Source organism: Amblyraja radiata, chromosome X, assembly GCF_010909765.2.
Source record: "Amblyraja radiata isolate CabotCenter1 chromosome X, sAmbRad1.1.pri, whole genome shotgun sequence".
In the NCBI taxonomy this organism is placed as follows: domain Eukaryota; kingdom Metazoa; phylum Chordata; class Chondrichthyes; order Rajiformes; family Rajidae; genus Amblyraja; species Amblyraja radiata.
In genome coordinates, this window is record NC_045999.1 from 203643 (window position 1) to 221225 (window position 17583).

At 49.6% G+C, this 17583-nt stretch overlaps 2 protein-coding genes across 8 annotated transcripts in view; both read left to right on the forward strand.

The window, feature by feature from the left end:
• The window catches only part of mtmr10 (myotubularin related protein 10), a 902395-nt gene that overhangs the window by 56830 nt on the left and 827982 nt on the right, over window positions 1-17583 (forward strand). The gene's annotated exons all lie outside the window — the stretch shown is intronic.
• The window catches only part of apba2 (amyloid beta precursor protein binding family A member 2), a 29124-nt gene that overhangs the window by 10114 nt on the left and 1427 nt on the right, over window positions 1-17583 (forward strand). For 3 of the 7 annotated variants that reach the window (XM_033015109.1, XM_033015108.1, XM_033015114.1), the window contains exons 2-11: window positions 7566-8444; window positions 9849-9920; window positions 10875-10914; window positions 11343-11488; window positions 12114-12149; window positions 12578-12664; window positions 13203-13388; window positions 14560-14739; window positions 16462-16674; window positions 17175-17294. In XM_033015109.1, the coding sequence (XP_032871000.1) occupies window positions 7620-8444; window positions 9849-9920; window positions 10875-10914; window positions 11343-11488; window positions 12114-12149; window positions 12578-12664; window positions 13203-13388; window positions 14560-14739; window positions 16462-16674; window positions 17175-17294 (1905 nt within the window). In that variant the 5' untranslated portion in view covers window positions 7566-7619. Of the gene's footprint in view, window positions 1-5926; window positions 6006-7565; window positions 8445-9848; window positions 9921-10874; window positions 10915-11342; window positions 11489-12113; window positions 12150-12577; window positions 12665-13202; window positions 13389-14559; window positions 14740-16461; window positions 16675-17174; window positions 17295-17583 lie in introns of those variants that run through there. The other 4 variants (XM_033015112.1, XM_033015111.1, XM_033015110.1 and 1 more) reach the window with 3 other exon arrangements.

The following is a 17583-nucleotide window of genomic DNA, read 5'->3' on the forward strand; positions in this document are numbered from 1 at the left end:
TCCAAGTTTATCCAAATTCTCCTCATAGCGAATATACTTGAGTCCAGGCAACATCCTTATGAACAGAATAAAAGGACGTACCTTTATAAGGAAATGAAGAGGAATTTCTTTAGTCAGAGGGTGGTGAATCTGTGGAATTAATTGCCACAGACAGCTGTGGAGGCCAAGTCATTGGGCATTAGTACGGGTGTCAAAGATTATGGGGAGAAGGCAGGAGAATGGGGTTGATAGAGAAAGATAGATCAGCCATGATTGAATAGCAGAGTAGACTCGATGGGCTGAATGGCCTAATTCTGCTCCTATATCTTATGACCAACTTTGTCACAATTACTCCCGCTGTGGTCCAACCAAACTTCCATTCAGCTATAACAGGGGGTCGGTGACCTACGGCCCAGGGGCCGGGTCCGGCCCGTCACCCGGCCCACTCACACACATGGGTCCTGGCTCTGATGCAGAACAAGGTTGCCGACCCCCGAGCTACAACATGACTTCCCAACTTTTATATTAAATTCTCCATTTGATGAATGTAAGAATGCTGGAAGCTTTCTTCACCACCTTGTCACTTGTTGCCACATTCGGGCTTGTACTCCGTAATCCCTCTGTACATCAGTGCTCATAGGGTTTTGCCATTGACTGTATTTCTTCCTCTTGTATTTGACCTCCCAAGCTGCATCACTTCACACTTGTCCAGATTAAATTCCGTCTGCTATTTCTCTGCTAAAGTTTCTATCTGATCAGTTTCCTGCTGTATCCTTTGACAACCTTGCACATTATTCCACAAATCTGCCAATGTTTGTGTCCTTGCCTGCGGCTACAAAGGATGCACAAATTTCTATCAAAGCCCGAGCAATCCCCTCGTTTGCCTCTGCCTGGACCCAGAAATAGATCCAGCAGGCACTGGGGACATCCACCGTAATATCTTTCAAGACACCAAACAGTCCTCCTCCTTAAGATTGAGATGCTCTCGAAAATTCAATCTCCACCTCCTTGGTTTAATGACCTTCTTGATTGAATACTGATGCAAAGTATTAGCACTGGAGTGGATCCAGAGGAGGTTTACGAGAATGATCCCAGTGATGAGAGGGTTAACATATGATGAGCTATTGATCGCATTGGGCCTGTACTCGCAGGTATTTAGAAGGATGAACTGGAACCTCATTGAAATGTACAGAATAGTTAAAGGCCTGGATAGAGTAAATATGGAGAGGATAGTTCCACTAGTGGGAGAGTCTAGGACCAGAGGCCCTGGCCTCACAATAAAAGGACGTACCTTTAGAAAGGAGATGAGTAGGAACTTCTTTAGTCAAAGGGTGGTGAATTTGCGGAATTCATTGCCACATTTGTGAGATGTGATTCACCACCAAGTAGCCAACCCCAAACATGTGCTGTCCCCAGTTGCTATCTAAAGTCTGATGTCGCCGGGTTACATGTCCCACTGACCCCCTGCTCACCTTCTATAGAGCAAAGCCCCTATCTAGAAATGGAGCATTGTTCAACCCAGCCAATATCTGCAGCTTCAGGAGAGACCAGTGGGAAGGTGCAGTCTCCATGAAGCCTTGCCCCACCCTTGTTTCAGCATGGAGTCAGGGCCATTCAGGGTTAAAGTGGAGGCGAGGTTACAGAGTGCGGAGAGGTGGGGGATGGATTGGTGGGGTGATGCTCTTCCCACCATCGAAGGGATGTCTTTCAGCTGACTGGATAGCAAGCAACAAAGGCTTTTCACTGTACCTCGGTACACGTGGCAATAAACTGAACTAAACCGAAACAAAAAAACAGCGAATATCATCATAGACCCATGTCAAATGCAAAAGGCTGGAGTAACTCAGCGGGTCAGGAGAAAAGGAATAGGTGACGTTTTGGGTTGAGACTCTTCTTCAAACCATGTCACACTCTCATTACACTCCGACCTTCGGGAACCGTCTGAAAACCGTGACCACCATGTTTAAGAATAGCTTCTTCCCAAAAACCATCAGACTCTTATACACTCTGAGTCCTGGCTACATCCTCATAAATCTTCTCTGCACTCTTCCCAGCTGCTCCTTTTAAGGGGACTTTGAGGAAACTTACAGCCTGGCAATTTTGAATGTTATGAATTATGTTAGGGGAATAAGTTGATTCAAAAATTATTCTTTAAGAATTTCTGTGTTTTTGTAAATATGAAGGCTTTAGTTGTTTGGGTCTTTGTGCGGTTTAAAGGCAGTGACTGAAGATAAGAATGGGAGGCCTATTGTTTAATAATACCGCAACGGACAATAACACTGAATGGTTCTAACTGATGTTGGTGAAATGAGAGATATTGGTAGCACAAGGGAGGCTCTTCGGAACATAATTGGTTAGGTTGGAGGGACAATACTTCCTCTGCAGGGGTTCAGAAGAAAGTGGGACTTCATTTAGAGGAGATATCTGTGATCTTTGTCACGGAAAGACTGGGCACTGGTGATCAATGGGTTTCTGAAAGGGAACAGTCAGTGGACAATCAAGGAATGTGAAATGGGGTAGTTCATTCAGCGGGACAGGCAGCATCTCTGGAAGGAAGGAATAAGTGACCTTGAATGGTCTCGACCTGAAACTTCACCCATTCCTTCCTTCCAGAGATGCTGCCTGTCCCGCTGAGTTACTCCAGCTTTTTGTGTGTATCTTCGGTTTAAACCAGCATCTGCAGTTCCCTCCTACAAATAGGGTAGATAGTTAGACTGTAATAACAAATAAAAATAAAAGCGTCTGAAGAAGGGTTCCGACCCAAACCATCACCGATTCATTTTCTGCAGAGATGTTGCCTGATCTGCTGAGTTACTCCAGCACTTTATGCCTATCTTTAGATAGTCAGTATTTTTCCCAGGGTGGGAATGTCAAATACTAATGGGAATAGCTTTAAGTTGAGTGAGGGAAAGTTTAAAAGAGATTTATGAGGCAGGATTTTTTTACACAGAGTGGTGGAGCCTGTCGGAGACATGGTGGATATGCTGGCAACGTTTAAGAGGCAAGTAGTCAGTGCATGCGGCGGAGGTTGAGGGATATCGGCTGTGTTTAGGCAGATGTACAGTTTAAATTGGCATAATCTTTGTCTTAGACACGGTGGGTCCAAAGGCCTGTTCCTGTTCAGCATTTAGGTGAATTATGAAGATTTAGATCAAGCATAATCCAATTGAGGGGCTAAATGGCCTCATGTTATTATGAAGAGACTAAGGAGAAAGTTCAAGACTTGCAGTGTAGGCCACACTCACATTGGATGATGGCAAACAAGGAAAATGTACCAAAGGTTTGGGTTTAATATCCTATAGACTATGGATGGTGAGTCTATGGAGCTAAGCTTTAAGAGGGATTGGAGGTGTGGTGTAATTGACATGAACATGGTGAACGTACAGGGAGGAGGAGGTTGTGGAGTGTTGACATGGACCACACAACATTATAGCAACAAGAAGATAGCTAGAAACAGATTGAGGAGATTAGCCTCCTAGTGTTCCCTTCCACAGCCCGTTCATCCATGTACATAGCAGGCCAGCAGCCGCAGTGGGCCATCTGCCTCTATAATCCTGTTCTGCCATTCATCAAGATCATTACTGACCTCAGTGTTGTTTTCTTGCTGTGAGCCCATATCCCTTGATTCCTTCCAGATCTTAATCTCTGTTGTGAATTTCAACAATGTAACCACCACAACCCTCCAGGCTGGAGAATTCAAAACCTTCACCTTCTGAGTGAAAATGTTTCTCTTCATCTCAGTCCTACTCTGCTGACTCCTCAGCAAGGGAAACATTCTCCGTGTTCATCCTGCCAGGTCCTGTAACAATTTAGTATATTTATTGAGATCACCTCTCCTTCATCTAAGCTCTAGAGAACACAGGCTTCACCTCCTCAACCTGTCCTTATGTATCAAACCTGTCATTGTTGAAACCAGTTTAATGAATCTTTGCCAAACTCCTTCTATGGCAGGTGCAAGCTTTCTTAAGCAAGGAGATCAATATAATTGTACTAAGACTTCTTTGGTCTTGTATTCAATCATCATTCAATAAAGGCTAAAATATAATTTGTCACCTTATTGGCTTATTGCAAATGCACATTGGCTTTCATTGACTTGTGTCTAGACAATCCTAGTTTCATTTGAACATCAAAACAATTATTCTTCCTCCCATTTAAAAATACACTATCTATTTTGTGCAACCTTGTATTTTTTAGATTCATAAAAAGGGCCCCTCTGCTCAAAAGAATGTTCCAGAATTCATTGAATTTGGGAGGTGAGGACTATATCTTCCACTCAGGTCTCTTTCAAAGCTCTGGGCTGTAGCATATTTGGTTCCTGAAATTGATCAGCTCTGACTACTTTTTGACTAATAATTATTTCAGTTATAATTACATCATTATAATCAGTTCATTCTTGCTAGACCTGTAAATTTCTGGTGGGATTTCTATCTTCTTCCCCAAAGACAGACATAAAGCTGTTGTTTAATTTGTCTCTGTTAGGATATGAACATATGTTTGAACATATGAACTAGGAGCTAGAGGAGGCCTTTTGGAGACTCGAGGTTACTTCCCCATGCTGATCATTCATCTATTTACCTCTATCTTAAACAGTTTCAAAGTCTCTGCTTCCAAAAGGCTCACAACAGAGAAAAAATGTCATTTCTATCTTAAATGGGTAGCACCTTACGATCTTTTCTAGAATCCCACTGAAGCATCCCATCCCATCTTCTCCAAATTTATTGCCAGGACGTTATGTTTCAATAAATAAAATAAAGTATAAAGTATCTTTTTCTTTGTCGTATTTAAGAGAGAGTTAGATGTGGCCCTTGTGGCTAAAGGGATCAGGGGGTATGGAGAGAAGGCAGGTACAGGATACTGAGTTGGATGATCAGCCATGATCATATTTAATGGCGGTGCAGGCTCGAAGGGCCGAATGGCCTACTCCTGCACCTAATTTCAATGTTTCTATGTTTCTCCGTCTCCGTCTGCGCTGAGGCCTAATCATGGAGCTGGTGGCCTCCAACTGGAACCGCCCAGAATCTGCACAGCTCTAAATAACACTAATATTTGGAATCAATAATCTGAATTACGTGAGTTTCTACTTCAGCCATAATTTTATATTTGATCTCGACTGACCGGAGCCCGTGAAACGAAAGTCGTCTCTGATCGGACCGGCAATGGGATCATGATTATCTCCAGACACTGCTGACAGCACAATGACCATAACGTTGGCCTTTGAACAATCCGTCCCTAATGTCCTCCTTCTCAAACCCCTCACTTCCTGGACAAATGTGCACTTTATATGTTTGTCACAAAGGCATGCACTTTATGCCACCTCTGCATGAAACACAAGCCACAGTTACAAGAGACAGGCTCCCAACTTGCAAAATCAATTTCCCTTTCCTTTGCTCAGCTGCCCACCCTCACCTTCCACGTGACATCGTTCTCATCCATGAGCTCTATTTCCAATCCCACTCATGCAGACCAGCTACCCCATCAGTCCTGCCACTTGCCCACTCACGAGCCGCTGTTTCTTCAGTACGGCCAGTTTTGTACAATGTCCACCCTTGTCTATGCTCCATATGTTCTATTCAGATTGGAATCAATACTGCTTCTTATTGTGACAAGGAGAAAATTATGAATAGGGAAAATGTGAAATGAAACTAGAAGCGGTGAGAATATTTGACCTGTCGTTGTGGGCTGCTGATTGTATTGCTGGGCTGGCACTGCTTCAAGCCCGTCAGTGAAGTGCCCAATCACCCAGTGTTAAAACCGAGCTGTGGTAGAGACCGGCGGTGATGAGCTTGTCGCAGCTGCTTGTCATCAGCTTTGTTTGCGAGCGAGGGGCATGAATTATTTATCAGGGCTGCCATTGGGGCCTGACTGCAGCTTTCAGTGTTTGCTGTGGAGACTGACACTGAGAGATTCAGTGCTGAATCATCTCCCGCAATCCTGGTGGAGGGTTTAATCCTCCCAGGATCCTGATCCCCTGCCATCAGACCCAGACTCCCAGCCATTCGGCAACAGGCAAAGGGAACAATATTTTGGTATGGAAATCATTTGTTGTGTGTGTGTGTCTGTGTATTGTCTGTGTGTGTCTGTGTGTGCAGTGTCTGTGTGCATCTGTGTGTGTGTGAGTGTCCACGTGTGTTCGCAGTGTGTGCACGTGTGTGCGTGCGTGTGTGCACTTGTGTGTGTGCATGTTAATGAGACTGGAGAAGTGTTGGGGACTGGTTCCGACCACAAGTAATTCACATTTGAAAACTGCGTAAAGCATTTGTCCCACAGAGATTAAATGCGATCTGAAAATGGTGGTTATGATTCTCAGCAGAGCTTCATGTGGTTGTCTTTGTGCTAGAATGCACAATAGACTGATCAAAGCTGTGGTTGTTTCCATAGTGACCAGCCAGCGAGTTTCATCACCTTGTAGTTGAAATATAATACAGCATTTTCACTATAGTTCCTGCCAGAGGACAGATGCAGAGGAGAGGTGATCCCTTATGTACATCTTTAAACAAATCTGGGCTAGTAATCCAGTGCAGTTCTAAGGAAATGCACTGTCATTGGGGAACACTGCACTGGCACTGAGCAGCACTGGCACTAGGGAACACTGCACTGGCACTGGGCTGCACTGGCACTGGGGAACACTGCACTGGCACTGGGGAACACTGCACTGGCATGCACTGGCACTGGGGAACACTGCACTGGCATGCACAGGCACTGGAGGACACTGCACTGGCACTGGGCAGCACTGGAGAGTGGTGTATTGTGGGGAAGGTTAGAGGATTTGTCTAGAATCTACATGGATATGAAATGGCACATCGACGGGGAGGGAGGGGGTGGGAGGATGAGGAGGGGGGGTGGGGGATATGGGGAGGATGGGGAGGGGGGTGGGGGGATATGGGGGAGGGAGGGGGTGGGAGGATGAGGAGGGAGGGGGTGGGGGATATGGGGGGGGGAGGGGGTGGGAGGATGAGGAGGGAGGGGGTGGAGGGGGTGGGGGATATGGGGGAGGGAGGGGTTGGGGGGATGAGGGAGGGGGGTGGGGGATATGGGGGGGAGGGGGTGGGAGGATGAGGGAGGGGGGGAGGGGTGGGAGGATGAGGGGGTGGGAGGATGAGGGGGGTGGAGGGGTGGGGGATATGGGGGAGGGAGGGGGTGGGAGGATGAGGGAGGGGGTGGGGGATATGGGGGGGAGGGGTGGGAGGATGAGGAGGGAGGGGGGTGGGGGATATGGGAGTGGAGGGGCCAGTGGGTAGTATTGGAGAGTTTTGAGGATACAGTGGTGATTAGCAGGTATGTTCAGCCTGAGGTTGTAGTTGAGGACACAGTGATGAGTACGTTTACTCTGTGCAGGGGCATGTTCCGCCAACTCGGGATCAAATGCTTTCTGTGAGGAAGCATTGGCCAGAAGTGAAGGCTGCGATCAGAAGATGGGAAGCCAGTGAGTCCATACCTGTGGGACCAGCACCCAGAGAGAGAGAACAATGTTCCTTCAATGGGCAGTTTGCTGATGCTAATGGAAGGATTTCTGCGTGTACCGGGCGCGTGTGGCTAATGCATGTCAACTCTGTTCATGACTGTGTTTGTGTTTGTCATTGTGACAGGTTGCCTCTCTGGGCCAGGTGTGGAATGTGAAGCGGCAGTGTGTACCCAGGGCCATGGAGAGCAGCTCAGTGGAGGCTGGGCCAGGCCTTTGCTCCAGCCCCCCTCCTCACTGCCCAGAGCAGTCAGACGTGCAGCAGGATGGCAGGGAGGCTGATCCTATCTTCCTTGACACTGATCTTCATGCCAACATGGGCGATGGTGACTCCAGCTCTGAATACGTGAACAACACATCAGAGGAAGAGGACTACGATGAAGGTGTGCCTGAGGAGGAGGGCGTGACCTATTACATCAGGTACTGTCCTGAGGAAGATAGTTACCTGGAGGACATTGGATGTACTGGAAGCAGCTGTGTGGACCCCACCATCACGGCCCAGCCTGATGATAGCCAGCCAGCAGACAACAAGACACGGTCAGAGTCAGATGGACTCTGCCAAACCATGGTGGAGGGGTCTGAAGAACATGTATGTGCCCAAGAGCCAGAGGATTCGGTCCTTGCAACCCAGCCTGCAGTGAGCAAAGAGGCAACTGGCAGCAGTGAAGGAACCCCATGGGGTTACTCCCCCTCCCGGCCTAATCCTCTGTCCCCACGCACATCCCAATGCAGCAAGTCAGAAACAGAGCCAGAGGATGTGGAGGAGGACATTGACCAGATTGTAGCTGAAATCAAAATGAGCATGAGTACAAGCAGCTTAAACAGCATTGGTGAGCAGAGCCCTGGGGAAAGTAAGTCAGACACAGAGTTACACAGTGTGAAAGAAGAGGGCTGGCCAAGACTGTGCCTGACCTCACCCACCGATGGCAACAGTGGTGATGCTTCACTCAGTGACAAACCTGGAGCCAAGGGATCTGATCAATGGAAGCAGAGAAGTACTGGACAGGTAGGCATTGCCTCAGTCAGTCCCTCTCTCACCTGTCTAAACCCTCTTTCCTCCACTCCTGAAACTGCTCACATTTTAACATTCGTTAGAGATTACTTTTCCTTTGGCTCCCCCAGCTGATTCTGTTGGGTAATAGGGAAATGGGGAAGGTTTAACTGTGGAGACAATGCATGGATCCACCACGTGCAGTCCTTGCAGCAAGGGACCCACCGCACAGGGACAGGAGCCTTGGTCATCCACTGGTCATGGGGCAGCGGAGCTGGGGACACTGCAGAGTTTATTCAGGAGTGGTTTCACCGAGGCTCCTTATACTGTTCAAGAAGGAACTGCAGATGCTGGAAAATCAAAGGTAGACAAAAATGTTGGAGAAACTCAGCGGGTGCAGCAGCATCTATGGAGCGAAGGAAATAGGCGACGTTTCGGGCCGAAACCCTTCTTCAGACTGATGCAGGGTGGGGGGGGAGGGGGTGCGGGAAGAAGAAAGGAAGAGGAGGAGCCAGAGGGAAGAGGGAGAGCCGAGTTCTCCCTTCTCAACCCTAACCCTCCTTATTCTGTTGTGACATCAGGTAAAACTGGCAGCTGCCAGTTACCATATTCCCTCAACGTTGAGCTTGGAGCATTAGCAAGGGCATCAGTGACTGTCATAGAAGCATAGAAAATAGGTGCAGGAGTAGGCCATTCGGCCCTTCGAGCCAGCATCGCCATTCAATATGATCAAGTCTGATCATCCAAAATCAATACCCCGTTCTTGCTTTCTCCCCATATCCCTTGACTCCATTAGCCCCTAAGAGCTAAATCTAACTCTCTCTTGAATACATTACCGATGTGACTGAGAGTTGTGTCATAACTCCACCACGAGCTACATCAGCGGAGTTCCAAAGACACATCTGTCAGACTGGGCCGTTGATTACTGGAGGCTAAGTCAGTGTGAGGGGAGAAACATCTATTCATCTTAATCAATTTTTCTTTATCAGACGTATTTTGTCCATGAAAGTATTGTTGGGAATGAATATATCAAGGAGTCGGTGAACTGCTGTCACACTCCCACAGCGCTGTTGAGAAAGGAGTGGTAGCATTTAGATCTTGTGTTGTTAAAGGAGCAGCAGATTACTGCCAGGTCAGGACGGGAATGGAAGGACTAGGGCAGTGCTGGAGGGAGCTTTACTTGTTTCTACCTGTGATGTATCTGTTCGGGGGGAGCCCAATCACTGCTGTATTCTGTATCCACACCAATTAAACCATCGGTGACAGAAAGCTGCAGGTTACGATGGATGCATTGTCAGATGGAGAACTAGAGCGAGGCTTGGTAGACAGTCAGGTGGATGCATATTCACAGTTCGAGTTGGATGCAGTCTGGTGAAGCTCAGGTCCCAGTTGTAAAGAAGTGTTTTGACCTGTTGACAGGACACAGGGCAGCCACGGAAACAGCAGCGCTCTGACCTCAATGGCCCCGTCAACAACAACTATGTTTGTGAGGTGAGTTTAGTTGCTTTTGTTGTGACCATTACCATTCCATGCAGTGCCCATCATTGAGGCAGCAGCCTAGAGAGACCACGAGTTCACTAATGAACTGGCTAGAATTTGGTGGGAGAAACCAGTAGCGGCTGATGTACAATTAGCTTCAGAGCAGTAATGAAGAGAAGAGAAATTCAAGTACAATTCTTGTTCCTGATAACTTTGGAGCATTATCCTGAGGAACCATCGCCTGGGTGAAACATTGCTAGAAAAATCAGGTTCTCATTGACCATCTGGACTGGCATGTAGTGAAGGGCCAGCTCACATCTGCTGCTGGGTTGTGGCATCTTCCTCTGTCACACTTCCCATCTGATCTCCGACTGACACTGATAGTCCAAATCTTCCTGCTTCTTCTTCTGATTGTCCCATCGGAATAGACCAGTGTGTGGGTGTGTACAGTGTATGTGTGCAGTGTGCGTGTGTGTGCGCGCGTAGTGTGTGTGTGTGTGTACAGTGTATGTGTGCAGTGTGTGTGTGTAGTGTGTGTGTGTGTGGGAGTGGGAGTGCGTGTGTGTGTGGGAGTGTGCGTGCGCGCAGTGTGTGTTGGTGCAGTGTGTGTGTGTGTGTGTGTGTGTGCGCAGTGTGTGTGTGTATGTGTGCGCAGTGTGTGGGTGCAGTGTGTGTGCGCAGTGTGTGGGTGTGTGTGTGTGTGTGTGTGTAGTGTGTGTGTGTGTGCGGGTGCGGGCTCCTTCAACCTGCTCTGCCACTCAGTAAGGTCAGCGTCACATATCCATCCATCTCTGGCTGGTTCAAAGATGCTGCTGGTTGAGGAAGTCAGTTCCAAAAGCCCAGTGTGGAGAAGTCCGTCCCCTGCTTCCACCTTGTCAAGCTTGTTATTCTATCAGACACATTTATTTACTGTTTACTATGTTACTGTGTGTAAGGACAGCTGTCAACATCTGGTTTATCTTGCAGCAAACGAAGACACCATCCTCCTTTCCCAACTTTGTGGATGGTGAGTGTTTTGGGAATATCAGCAGATGGTGATTGTTGTAACTGTGATGTCACTTGGAGCCCAGTGAATGGATTAGTGAAAGATTGACAGCACCAGTGTAGAGTAGAACATTATCAGCTGATGTGCGGAGCTCAGTTCCATATGTGTCGTTTGGTATTTTCATGCCCCTCTGCCTCAATTTATAATCCCATCAAACCAATGAGAAGAAAGTTAGGAACATAGCAAATGTCAACGTGTCAATGTCAAAGCCTACTGGTGCTGACTAACGAGAGGATCAGAGTGGCCTCTAGATCAGTGATTAGTAAAGTGTTGGGGCAGCATTGAGGGACAACAGTTTTGTCACTTCTGTCTGTCTGTCTCTGTGTGTGGTTCTTGTTGCTGCTGATGCTGATACTGGGGCTCTCTAATCTGTGCACTTTCTGTTTCAGTTCCAGGTCCTTGTGAGCCAGAAGATTTGATTGATGGGATCATTTTTGCAGCCAATTACCTGGGCTCAACACAGCTGGTGTCTGAACGCAATCCTTCCAAACACATCCGTATGATGCAGGCCCAGGAGGCAGTGGCCCGCGTTAAGGTCCATTGTGAAGTTCTCTAACATATTTGAGCTTCAAACTCTGTCAGCATTCTGCCAACTACAATCTCACAGATGCTTTGTTAAATACCCGACATAAACGGTTCATCACTAATCCACAATATCCCTTCAGAATCCCCGGTCACTCTCCCAAAGGAACTGACCCGTCACAAACTCGTTCAGTATAACTAGAACACAGAACGGTGAAAGGCAAGATGTGTTTGTTCCTCTTGTCCTAGGGAGCTGAGCTTGTGGATTACCACGGATCACATACACTCACCACAACCCACTTGTCCTTTTCCTTCTATGGTGTCACCTCCCCCACGACACACCTTCTCTCTCTCACCCACCCATACCTCCTCCCCTCACTCATGTTTCCTCCCTCAACTCCTTTCCCTTCTCTCTCCTGCCCCCCCTCCCCACTCTTTCCTCCTCATGCCCTGCCCCGCTTCACCCGCACCCCTCTCCTGTATCCTCCCTCTCCCCTGCTTCCCTCTCCTGCCAATTCCTACCCACTTCCCCATCATTCCACAAGCTGCCCCCCTCTTACCACCCTCCACTCCCCCACAACTACATGCTTGCTTTACCTGTGTCTAACCTTGTTTTCTTTCATATTGTTTCCCACCAGAGGGTGCAGAAGACATCAAAACCCAAGAAAAAAGTGGTGAGTGTTCTCCATGTGAATGGCATGGCTGCTGTGCCTTGTGGCTGAGGTGTTGGGTGTGTCTGTGAATGTGCGTGTGTGGGTGAGTGAGTGAATGGGTGAGTGTGTGTGTGTGGGTGAGTGTGTGAGTGTGTATGAGTGTGTGTGAGTGTGTGTGTGTGAGAGTGTGTGTGTGTGTGTGTGTGTGTGAGAGAGTGTGAGTGTGTGTGTGAGAGTGTGTGTGAGTGTGTGTGTGTGAGAGAGTGTGAGTGTGTGTGTGAGAGTGTGTGTGGGTGAGCGTGTGTTTGGGTGTGAGTGTGAGTGTAGGGGGCAGCTGGTTCCTGGTCTCTGTGCCTGTGTGTGTGTGTGTGTGCGCGTGCATGTGTGACCCTAGTCCTGGATCAGTGAGGCCATTCGGCCCATTTCATGGCCATGTCTCCTGTGCTCAGGGTGCAGACGGGAACTCTCAGCCAATGACAGAAGTGGATCTCTTCATCTCCACTCAGAGGATTAAAGTTCTCAACGCGGACTCGCAGGTAACGAGGCGGGTGCCCGAACACGGGGCGGGAGGATTCAGCGACGAGTGTCGGCAGGTGGCCAACAAGCAGTTGACTACGGAGTGAGGGGAACGGTGCAGGGAATCAGGAGCGAGGGGCCGATGGGGGAGGGGGTAGGGGCCACTGGGGGGGTGTCAGGGGGGGGTAGGGGCTGTTGCTTGGGGCGGTGCAATGTTGGGGTACGCTGGTTTGGGAGGGGTGTGTGCTCGTGGCTGTTGGTGAGGAGGGTGTTGGAGCCATTGGAGGGGATGTTAGGGGGGGGTAGGTGTTAGGACCATTGGGGGGTGGGCTAGAGGCCACTGGGGGGGGGGCTAGGGGCCATTGGGGGGTGTCGAGGGGGGGGGGTGGGCTAGGGGCCACTGGGGGGCTGTCAGTGGGGGGGTGGGCTAGGGGCCATTGGGGGGGTGTCGGGGGGGGGTGGGCTAGGGGCCATTGGGGGGGTGTCGTGGGGGGGTGTCAGGGAGTGGGTGGAGCTGGTCCTGGCAGCAGCTCCTGGACCTCTTACTACCTGTTGCAGGAACCGATGATGGACCACGCACTGCGCACCATCTCATACATCGCAGACATCGGTAACATCGTGGTGCTGATGGCCCGGAGACGGGTCCCGCGAGCAGCTTCCCAGGATTGTATTGAGACCACCCCTGGAAGCCAGGAAGGCAAGAAACAGTACAAGATGGTGTGCCACGTGTTTGAGTCAGAGGATGTGAGTACGAGAGGGAACCAACCTCCTGGTTTCTGCATCCCTGCTCGCTGCTGCTCTGACTGGGAACTTGGTGGGTGGGATGTTCATGCCGACCCTGCCTCGCCCCAGAGCCTGGAGACTGGGGTCAGGCTGGCAGGGTCATGGTGCAGGGTCACGGTGTCGGGGTCACTGTGACAGGGTCACGGTCCAGGGTCACGGTGTCGGGGTGTCCACCTTGCCCTCGTGTCACGGTGACGGGGACGGAGGGAGAGAGCGTTCCTTGTTTATTTGAAGGATTGAACCAGACGGGTTTAAGCAGCTTCGTGGGATTTGTTGGAGGGAGGTCCTTGTGCTTGGCGTGTGTATCGTGCTCACGCGGCAATGCTGGACGTGTGCGTGACCGTGTGTGTGTGTGTGGGTGACCGTATGTGACCGTGTGTGTGATCATGTGTGTGTGACTGTGTGTGACCATGTGTGTGTGTGTGTGTGACCGTGTGTGTGTGTGACCGTGTGTGTGTGTGTGTGGCCGTGTGTGTGTGTGTGTGGCCGTGTGTGTGTGTGACCGTGTGTGTGTGTGACCGTGTGTGTGTGTGTGTGTGTGTGACCGTGTGTGTGTGTGTGATCATGTGTGTGTGTGACCGTGTGTGTGTGTGATCATGTGTGTGTGTGTGACCGTGTGTGTGTGATCATGTGTGTGTGTGACCGTGTGTGTGTGTGATCATGTGTGTGTGTGTGACCGTGTGTGTGTGTGATCATGTGTGTGTGACCGTGTGTGTGTGTGACCGTGTGTGTGTGTGTGACCGTGTGTGTGTGTGTGTGTGTGACCGTGTGTGTGTGTGTGATCATGTGTGTGTGTGTGTGTGACCGTGTGTGTGTGTGTGTGTGTGTGACCGTGTGTGTGTGTGATCATGTGTGTGTGTGACCGTGTGTGTGTGATCATGTGTGTGTGTGACCGTGTGTGTGTGTGTGACCGTGTGTGTGTGTGTGACCATGTGTGTGTGACCGTGTGTGTGTGACCGTGTGTGTGACCATGTGTGTGTGACCGTGTGTGTGTGACCGTGTGTGTGTGACCGTGTGTGTGTGTGTGACCATGTGTGTGGGTGACCATGTGTGTGTGTGACCGTGAACGTGCGTGAGGCCATTCTACCCGTTCATCGATGCTGTTCTCAGTAAGGTGTTTGTTCACTTGCAGGCCCAGCTCATTGCTCAGTCCATTGGTCAGGCCTTTAGCGTGGCCTACCAGGAGTTTCTACGAGCCAATGGCATAAACCCCGAGGACCTGAGCCAGAAGGAGTACAGCGACATCATCAACACCCAGGAGATGTACAACGACGACCTGATCCACTACTCCAACTCTGCCAACTGCAAGGAGGTTAGTGTGTCCACGCCCCAGTGGCAACACCCCCGACCACTTACCCTCCCACCCCCGCTCACTACCCCACCCTCACCCACCCACACTCACTACCCCCCTCACCCACCCACGCCACACCCCTACCCTACCCCACCCTCACCCACCCGCGCCCCACAGTGGCAACAGCCCCATCCGCTTACCCACCCACGCTCACTACCCTACTCACCCTCACCCACCCACGCCACACCCCTACCCTCCCCCACCCCCACCCCCGCTCACCACCCCCACCCTCACCCTCACCCACCCATGCCACACCCCCACCCACCCTCACCCAACCAAGCCCCACCCCCACCCACTCTCACCCTCACCCCCTCCCATCCCCCTGACCAATCACCCCCCCCCCCCCCCCCACCCACCGGCCTTGACCCCAAGAAGTCATTTATTGTCATATGTCCCGGATGGGACTGAAATTCTTACTTGCTGCAGCACAACAGAATATGTAAACATACATAACGGGGGAAGAGAAAAAAAGAAAAAGTTCAATAAGTAACGAATATAGTAGCAATGTTACAAAATTTTGAGATTTAAAAAATCAAGTCTGTAATTTATCCCACCAGATAAAGCATAAAAATAAGTTTAATTTGACACCTAATTCACTTTCATATCTTCAGTATTAAAAAAGTTATGGCCATTTCCATACTCGGAAATTAGCATCTTGGTCCCTATTGCTTTTCCATTGACTTAACACAAAAGCTGTGATCGAGGACAGTCAAAAGCCCATAACTTTCTTAAAAATTAAGAGAACCGAATGAAATGTTTAGTTATTATAGATTGAAGCATTCTGAAACAAATATAAAACATCTTACTTGGATGACCTGAAATTAAAGCATATAATTAGTTACCTAATTGTAGCGAATTACAAAATTGACCGTTGTGACGGAAATAGTAATAAACACCCAGACTGCCTTGAAAATTCAAAAATGTGATATTCTCAAGATCAGGACTTTAATATTATTGTATTATTTGCTGTAAGTCCGTAACAGATAGGTAAATAAATTACAATTTCTAGCAATAGACCAGGTCTTTATGGAGAAGATCAGTCAGCTGGTACATTGGCATATCATAATCAGTAGCATCATCATACTCCTCAGATTGTAACCAATAAGCAACTCTGTACACCTTGTTTTTCCTCAACTTGTCAATTTTGGCATGTAAACTACAAGTTTTTGCTCTTCAAACCACGCATCACATGCCTTTCTGCCCACTACTTTCCCATTAAGAATGTCCCGTAGATTCCATTTCTTAAGAAAAGGATATATTTTTAAATAGCCTAAGTATTCAAATAACAAACTAATCCCATTCACACAAGAATTCACAATATAACATGATTTTAAAATCTCACTGTCATGATTTATATGCCAGATGGAAGGAATTTAATGTTTAATTCCCATAAATTAATAGAAACATCCACTCAATATAATCAAAATTATTATTTTTTGCACAATACATGTGGATAAATTGACTATGGATAGACAATAACACAAATAGACAACCCCCCCCACCCCCGGCCTTCACCTCCAACTCCATCCCATCCCCCTCTCCCCCCACAGCCCCTCCCTGAAGATCACGATCACTCCCATTAACAGCTGGAGTTGTGTTGACAACATTACAATGACTGGTGTCTGGTCCTTGATGCTCTCCCTCCCCCCCCCCTCTCTCCCCCCCTCTCTCTCCGTCCCCCAGCTGCAGGTGGACAAGCTGAAGAGTGAGATATTTGGGGTGGTGATCGTGGAGTCGGGGTGGGGGTCCATTCTGCCCACGGTCATCCTGGCCAACATGATGAACGGTGGTCCAGCTGCTCGCTCGGGCAAACTCAGCATCGGTGACCAGATCATGTCCATCAACGGCACCAGCCTGGTGGGGCTGCCACTCGCTACCTGCATTGGCATCATCAAGGTACGGCCGCAGTCTCTACAGTCACTCTGCGGTCAACCAGTGGTCACTCTCTTAGTTGAAGGACCACTGAGCAGTCAGAGTGACAACACTGATCCAGACACTGACTGTCTGAAGAAGGGTCTCCACCCGAAACATCACCCATTCCTCCTCTCCAGTGATGCTGCCTGTCCCGCTGAGTTACTCCAGTGTCTGTCTCCAGTACATCAATATCCGGGATGGACCATTGTCCAACAGCTGACGAGATGAATCCTGTAGATGGGGGGAGGGTGGGGGGGAGCAGTGTCACTCCTTGTACCCCACCTTGCCCTTCCCCCACTGCCTGTACCCCCATTCCCCGCTCGCCCACTCTGCACTGTGATACAGGCAAATGCCACTGACCTCCCCTGCCCTGTCTCTGCTACTGCTGCCTTTGATTGGGTCTGTTCCCCGTCCCCACACTATCTTCCCCCCCTCCCCGTCTCGCCCCTCCCCGTGGCTGTAACACATTGTCTTGTTGTCAGGGGCTGAAGAATCAGGTTCAGGTGAAGTTGAACATCGTGAGCTGCCCGCCGGTCACCACCGTGCTGATCAAACGTCCCGACCTCAAGTACCAGCTGGGCTTCAGTGTCCAGAACGGTATCGTAAGTAGCATGGACGCCCGCACCCCGACAACCACCCGGCAACACCCCGCACCCCGACAACCACCCGGCAACATCCCGCACCCCGACAACCGCCCGGCAACACCCCGCACCCCGACAACCGCCGGACAACAGCCAGCGCCCCGGTAACGCCCGCGGCAACCCACTCTGCAACACCCCGCACCATGGCAACCACCCGGCAACAGCCAGCGCCATGGCAACCCTCATGGCAACCACTCAGTAACTCCCACGGCAACCCACCCCTCACCCGTTAACGTCCGCAGTAACACCC